The sequence below is a fragment of the Triticum dicoccoides genome, chromosome 7B (genome assembly GCF_002162155.2).
Source record: "Triticum dicoccoides isolate Atlit2015 ecotype Zavitan chromosome 7B, WEW_v2.0, whole genome shotgun sequence".
In the NCBI taxonomy this organism is placed as follows: Eukaryota; Viridiplantae; Streptophyta; class Magnoliopsida; order Poales; family Poaceae; genus Triticum; species Triticum dicoccoides.
Genome location: NC_041393.1, coordinates 624,479,801 through 624,487,273, shown reverse-complemented (window position 1 = coordinate 624,487,273; position 7,473 = coordinate 624,479,801). Strand labels below are relative to the sequence as shown.

The window sequence follows — 7,473 nt, the reverse complement described above, 5'->3', positions numbered from 1 at the left end:
TAGCCAGCCCCCGAGCGGAGAGCGGGTCCGCCTCCTCTCACCCCGCATCCCGCGTGCCCCCCGTCGGCGAGCGGCCACCCCCTCCCTCCTCGCCGCGGGAGCCGTGCGCCCCGCCGGTCACACGGTCGCGGAGGCTCGCCGCGTGCCCCCGCTCCGCCGTCCGGGCCGCGTGGGTGCCCGTGCGCGGCTCGCTGAGGAGTCGCGGCAGCTGAAGGCGCGGTAGGGGGAGAGAGAGACGAGGCGGGATCCGAATTGGCCGGGAGAGGTGGCGAGCTCCGTAGAGATCGGATCCATGGGCTCCTCCGCCGTCCAGCGCGACTCCGTCTCCGCGCCAGGTAACGCACGGCTCCACTGTAGCTTCCCCCCATCATTGGTTGTATCATGCTAGAGAAATTCGCTGATTTCCAGCGGTAGAGGTTCAAGTTAGGAGCAGAAGGTTGCTTGCCTTGCGCTGCTTCAGTAGTTGATGCCCAGCCCGTGGGGCTGCGGAGGTATGGGTTAGTTATCACGCATGGTTCGTTGCTGTCAGGCGATTGGGCACAGAAAAGTTTGTTAGGAAGCGGCGCGCTTACTGAATTTTCGGCGTAAACTCGGCATGAATTCTGGTTGTTGGACCGATTGTTATGGGGTTTATCCTAGGATTTCTATTTCAAGTTATGCCTGTCACTTACCTGCTGCAGCTGCAACCCAAGTTCCTTCCAGGATTGGGTACCAAAGCCGTGCTGTCCACATGGAATTGCTGTTTGTGGTATCATGCCAAATGTTAATTTTTGTATTTGCTCTAATAGGAAACATGGAGTGTGCTGATGACCCCGGCAGCAGCAGCAGTAGCAGAAGCAGGTGGGGCAAAATGATGAGCAACGACACTTGGAGGTGGTGTTTAGGGTTGATTTACATCGTCGCTATCGCGGGCATATGGATCGCTGCAAGCTACATCGTTCAGTCTGTCGTGGATGGCGGTGTTTCCCCCTTCTTGATCACGTACATATGCAATTCTCTGTTTATTGTCTACATCCCCATAGTTGAGTTCGCTCGGTACTTCGAGGATTCTATCGACAACCTGTGGTCAAAGTTGAAAGGCAAGGATGGCGCAGACCTGCAGCAGCTTGCGGATCTGGAGAGTGTGAATCTTCTACAGAGAAGCGGGCAGGAGGGCAATGGAGCCTCACCCCTGTCCGAAGACAATTTGACTTCAAATGCAAACTTCCCTATCCATACAGAGCTAGGTGTTGCAGATTGCAGCAAGGGGTTGGATGCAAAAGGGCGCTGGACGCGTGCTCGTACAGCCAGAGTCAGCATGCTAGTCTGCCCTTTCTGGTTTCTCGCACAGCTTACATTCAATCTATCTCTAAGATACACCACTGTTACAGTAAGTGATACTAAGAAAAGCTGTACATTACTTCCATATCAGTCCTGTCTATAATTGGCTTACAATGTTTCCCTGTTTTTGATGCTTGCAGTCAAACACGATCCTGAGCAGCACGTCTACCCTCTTCACTTTCCTGGTTGCATTGGTATTTCTTGGAGAAACATTCACATGGTTGAAGCTGATCAGCGTGCTTCTCTGCATAGCAGGAACAATTATAGTTAGCCTTGCTGATTCAGGCAGTACACTTAATGCTGTTGCCACAAATCCTCTTCTTGGAGACTTCCTTTCTATTGTTTCAGCTGGCTTATATGCCGTGTATATCACCTTGATACGGAAAAAGTTGCCTGATGAGAAAGAAGGTCAAGGCCAAGTGAGTATGGCTCAGTTTCTTGGATTCCTGGGACTGTTCAATATGTTGTTTTTCCTTCCCGTTGCGTTGGTACTAAATTTTGCCAAGCTGGAGCCATTCCACACACTGACATGGGAGCAAGTTGGCCTGATTGTTGGGAAAGGTAGGTCGGCTCTTCACACATTTATTCATTTACATGCTTGTTGCTATTCTTTAGAAACCTGTGGTGCTCATTCTTTATGTCAGCTATAATAGTGAATGATTGTATGATTAATTTTTTACTGCTATTAATGAGTGCTATTTACATGACATTGAAACAAACCATATCGAAATGACTTGTAGAGCTGCTAACTGGGAATTGTCACTAATCTATGAGCTGTTTAATTCCTTGCAGGTTTGTTAGATAATGTTCTAAGTGACTACTTGTGGGCAAAAGCAATCCTTCTCACAACAACCACCGTTGCTACAGCCGGTCTCACGATCCAAGTTCCTATTGCTGCCCTTGTAGACACGCTCACTGGTCATGCTCCCCAACTGCTGAACTACATTGGAGCTGCTGCTGTATTAGTCGGTTTTGCTGGCATCAACATCCCGTCCGATGTGCTACAGCCTTCTCACCACCAGCAGGACCAGCAGGAAGCACCCATTGTTAGCATTGTTGATGACTCGCATCATTCGCCCAGTGATAGGAATTCTACCGATGCTGTTTCATAGTAGCCGCCTGTCTTGTTTCAGGTTCTTGTCCCAGTGTAATTACCAAGCAGTGTATGCCTGGGCTCGCCAGACCAGTTCAGTCAGGTTTCCCCTGTGCTACGACACCGCAATGGAAGGGATGGATATTGGCATCCGTGTAACAAATTGTACAGTTTCATGCGTGGGAAGGGAAAATCGTTTGTATAATTTCTGTCGGTGTGTTGTGTAGCTAAATTTTGTTGTACAAGGTGAAACGGTATTTTTTGTGGCAACTGTACTGAAGTACTGGAGTTGCATGGTTATTACATTGAATTCAACCTCTGTTCACCTGTGAGTTTCAGCTGAGTTTAGCCTTTTATAGTCCTGCAAAAATCTAACATGTATGCATCTTTAGAACGGGTTATGCAGTGCCAATGGACAAATTTGGAACTTGTTACATTAGCAGGCAAGAAACATTTTCAAAAAGAAAGAAAAGATGGAAGAGTTGTTTTTGAGCTGAAAGACTTTCGAATGCAAGGATAGGGAATTTGCAATCATGAATTTTTATCTTTACTCTGGTAATATGAATATCTGCTTGGAGATTAGCTCTTAAGTTGTCAAAAATAAATAAATTACTGCAACTATCACATCATTCATCCCTCTCGGAAAAAAAAAACTATCGTGACTCTTTTTTTTGGCAGTGTATTGTATCATGACTATGTAGCACACATTTGGATTGTAAGCTTTTCTATGTAGTACACACGTGTATTATGATCTTTTGTTAGTGTGTTCAATTGATGTATGTTTTGAGATAACTGTGCAGAAACGTTAAAACAACTCATGCTAAAAAAGCCTCTATAGTAATGCACGAGCATTTGAATTCCATTGTACCAAAAAGAAAGATCTTCTATAGCAATGCATGAGCCTTTAACTTCTTTTATGTTTGCGATGAAGCATTTGACTTCCATTATATTATGTCCATTCCTAAATATAAGACATTGGGGCAGCTTAATTTAAGCTGCCCCAACTTCTTATATTTTGGAATGGGGGTAGTACAATAAAGAAAAGAAAAAACTTCTATCACAATGCATGATCAATTATCTTCCGTAACAACACGAGTATTTACCTAGTTATGGAAAAGATAACAACGAGTCTTCTTTTTTTACAGGACCAATGAGTTTTTATTTTATTTTAATGCACGATAGCATACTAGGAGAGTGGATTTTTGGCTCTCGGGGTCCATGGAGCCCAAAAAATTTCAAAGACTCAAACACCAGCTTTTTAAGTTTTAAAAAAACTGAAAATAAATACACAAGTACTTAGCGATGTTACTACATGTGTGTAAAATTTTATTATGAAATAAGTTTTTATGTGAGCTTTACAAAAAAAAATCATGTACTTTTATAGTAAATAGTACATGTGCTAGAAATACATGATTTTGTTGTTTTGTGTAGCTCGCATAAAAATATATTTTGCCATGAAATTTTACAGACAAGTAGATACATATATATATACACACGTATGTGTGCATTTTTTTCAGAATTTTCTGAAATGTAAAAACTAGATTTTTGGAAGAAAATATCAAATACAATCTGTGTTGTTTTAGAGCGCAAGATAACGCCATTTTTAGATCCTTTTTTAGATAAGAGTGTAAGATAATAAAGAGTTGCTCGGGCAGAGACGCGTCCAAGCATGGGCCAACCCATGTTGTGTGGCAGCCCAATTCGTTGGCCCGTCCCATTTTGCACCGAGGAAACCCCCAAACCCTAGAAACATCTCCCGCACCTATAAATCCCCACCAACGCCGCCTATTTATTCCAAATCCCCAGCAGTTCATCCCACATGCATCTCTCCCATGTTCCCCTCCCTCCCCCATACAAATCACTCTTTGGGTTTTTGTTTGTATTTGTTTCTTGTCCGTGCTACTTTTGATGGTCAATGAGAGGTTTATAGCGCTGATGACAAATTGTGGACTAGAGTTTCTCATGTCGCCTCTTAGGTAGCGTTTGCAGACAACCCCTTGGATGTCTGAGCTCCAAGATCTCACCATCGATCCGTCTGTTCTTCTTTCTTTCTTTTCCATCTCCCTTGTTTGCGTCGTCGACTGCTTGGGGTGTTCGAGCAGCGATGACATCTATGCATGTAGAACATGCCAATTTTGGTAGTTAAATGGCATGTATTAACGTAGTAGCCATGGATGATTGTAGAGTTAGTTTATGATGCATGTGGTTGTATGGATTTGGGCTTTGCTAAATGAGGTACCCGTCTGTGGCGTCGAAAATTTAAGAGGTGACTGGTCACTGTCCGCGAGCGCGCCCAGGCGTGTCCGTGGAGGTTTAGGGCGGGGGAGGGGGGAGGTTTTGCTAAGTATGGTTGTAGATGCTCTAATTATGATCACCCACGATAAAGATGCCATCTACCAACTTCGTGACATATACCCTCCTCCTTCACGTGCCACAAGATAAGGATCAAGATTGTCCAGGACATAAGGATCGCTCAGACGCTCGTGAACCCTAACACCGTCGCCATTTTCTACTTACCCATCGCTCAGACGCTCGTGAAACCCAACACCGTCGCCATTTTCTGCTTCCTCATCTCAGACCCCTCATTCGCCCTTCCTTCTACCCCTCTCGTCTCCTCCCAAGGCACCACGGCTAAAGCCACATGACTACCAAGGACGGGGGCTACGAGGAGGTCCATGTGGTCGGCGGCAGGGCCGTGCTCGGTGCTGGTGGACACCTGGATCGAAGACGACTGATCTGTCCGGCGTATCCGCCTCGCTCTACAGTGTAGTCGTGTGACCGATGGTCGTGTTCACCTGGTGGTTCCTGATCTGGATCGTGCGCCTTCACTCTTCCTTGCTCGGTGTACTCCTCCGTACGGACTTGCCGGTCTTCGATATAGATGGGAATTCAGATCAGGAGAGATCCCTAGCCGGACTTGCTCGGGCATGATGGTGGCGATGCCTGTGGGCGCTGTTTTTTATCCATGGAGACGTTCGTCAGATCTGCTTCCACCTCCATCATGTCATTTGCCTCCTGGTGAAAAATCTTAATCACGGTGGGCAGCGATGGCGTCTCTGGCATCATTCCCTTCTTGAAGGCTCTGCCCTGAGAGATAGCTGTCTAATGGACACCATTGGGTTGGTGTTGGTGGCGATCTGAATCGGGACGTGGTGCGGTGTGACATCTACCATGTCGAGGACAGTGAGTTTCAACACCGTGGCGCTGCGTGTCTTGGCGATGGACGTGTGTTGATGGACGCATGTAGGATGATAGCGTTGTCTGGCGTCGTGGTCGCATCGACGACAGTTGGACCTAGCAAGGTCAATGCGTGGATCTCTCCTAAGGTTGGAACAACGAAAGATGGCGGACGGACTTTGGATCATGCGCATGCAGTGCACGTTGAAAGTCTGCCAGACCGGTTGATGATCTCGGCTCCTCGCGGCTTGGCGAGGCCACCGGATTAGATGATGTGTGTTGGTACATGGCGAGGGCACATCATAAAGCTAGTAGGTGTCGCGACATAGATCATTGGGAAGGTGGCCTTGAATTGATCCATATACCTGTTTTCATCAGACGTTGTTGACTAATTTAATAAAGATGGTTGTGTGCATCACTTGATGCAGAGGCGAGGAATTATTCTGCTTTTTGAAAAAAAAGGATGAGTACATGGCATTCTTCTGTGCATTTCTCAACACAAACAGAGAGAAAAGCTACTATTTGTATTGGTAGCGGGTGGCAATGAAGTAAGCTTTATCATTCATCCAACCGTTGTTGTCTACAACAAGTACTATGGGTTTGAATGCATAGTAAGAAACGTAAAAGAGCACTCGGGCTATATAGCCTATCTCTTCTTTGTATCAATACTCGAACACCACTTAAAACTAAGTATAATACTTGATGGTGCGTTGTTCTCTCATTGTTTCTTTTCACGAGAGAACCACTTTGATCCCGTAGTCATGGGAGGCATAGGGAAACAGAGAGTCACATGTAGGATTGATTATTTTACATGTGGAATCCATACTCCTGCAGCACGTGCTCATGGAACTACACAGTTTTTTTGTTGGCTTGCAACAAGGGTTTGACCACCATTGTACACAATGTATAGGAGGACTGACTACACAGGTCTCAGACTCATCATTGTCATCAAGCATAAATCGTAGTATGCAGTCCCTATCTTCCTCGTGCCAAAATCAAACTGAAATGTAATACCGTACACTAAAGATATATGAAGAACTTGATGGTACAATGTTCTTTCCTTTTTTTCCTCTTCAAGGGGAACCAGTTCGAGCATGCCGTCGTGGGAGGCATAGGGAAACAATGTGCCACATGTAGCGTTGTTTTTCCAGATGGGGGTTATCTACCTCTATAAATGTCTAATAATAATCCATTACTAGCATCTTTTTGTTTCTACTCAACAAGCTCAGTTTGGCGCTTACTATGATTCCATATGCTACTTTGCAACACCTACTTGCTTACACTAGATAACCTATTAAAACTATTGATTGTTGTATGTTTATATATAAAACATGTTATTTAGAAGCATATTTAAGGAATATAATTTGTAGAGTAGGTGATCATGGATTTCATTTGCACATCCTCTTGGTCCTTTGGAGAATCAACCATTAGATTTGATGTGTTTTTTTAATAAAAATATTTTTGTTTTCATTGATGACTCAAATGATTAGAATTCAAAATTCTATAAACCTCAAGGGAGAACCAAGAGGAATGTGAAGGCATTGTCGATGAATTTCGTGATGGCGCAATCAATGATGAATTTAAATGCCTTCATATGGAAGACGGTCATATTTTTTTGTAAAATTATGTGCATATGGGATAGAAAATTTTCTTGTGCCACTTCTTAAGAACAAAATATTGTATAGGCGAAAGGCAATTGACTAGTACAACAATAGCCAAATTATGTGTGCCCGAACAAACATTGTTGTGGCCAAGATTTGTAATGCTTTTACTTTTTTTGGTGCAACATTTTTGAACTAGTTTAGTTAGCTTTGCAAAATTTAACAATAAGTCTTATATGAGTCTTAAAGAAAAATTATGCATGGTAACAGAATTTTTGGGAG

At 44.3% G+C, this 7,473-nt stretch overlaps 1 protein-coding gene across 2 annotated transcripts; it reads left to right on the top strand.

Moving 5' to 3' along the window:
* The first annotated feature begins 18 nt into the window (after positions 1-18).
* LOC119337651 (uncharacterized vacuolar membrane protein YML018C-like) lies at positions 19-2,745 on the top strand. Of its 2 annotated transcripts, XM_037609814.1 has the most exons (5): positions 19-335; positions 789-1,369; positions 1,461-1,881; positions 2,113-2,366; positions 2,454-2,745. In XM_037609814.1, the coding sequence occupies exons 1-5, from the start codon at positions 293-295 to the stop codon at positions 2,469-2,471; spliced, it is 1,317 nt and encodes a 438-aa protein (XP_037465711.1). In that variant the 5' UTR covers positions 19-292; the 3' UTR covers positions 2,472-2,745. The 2 variants fall into 2 exon arrangements, with proteins under 2 accessions (XP_037465711.1, XP_037465710.1); XM_037609813.1 differs by having other exon boundaries at positions 21-335; positions 2,113-2,745.
* The last annotated feature ends 4,728 nt before the right edge of the window (positions 2,746-7,473 follow it).

Excerpts from the sequence above, each read along its gene's own strand:
- LOC119337651 (XM_037609813.1), top strand. The coding sequence starts at position 293 with ATGGGCTCCTCCGCCGTCCAGCGCGACTCCGTCTCCGCGCCAG. Across the intron at positions 1,370-1,460 it reads TAAGATACACCACTGTTACA|TCAAACACGATCCTGAGCAG; the intron begins GTAAGTGATACT and ends TGATGCTTGCAG. Across the intron at positions 1,882-2,112 it reads TGGCCTGATTGTTGGGAAAG|GTTTGTTAGATAATGTTCTA; the intron begins GTAGGTCGGCTC and ends AATTCCTTGCAG.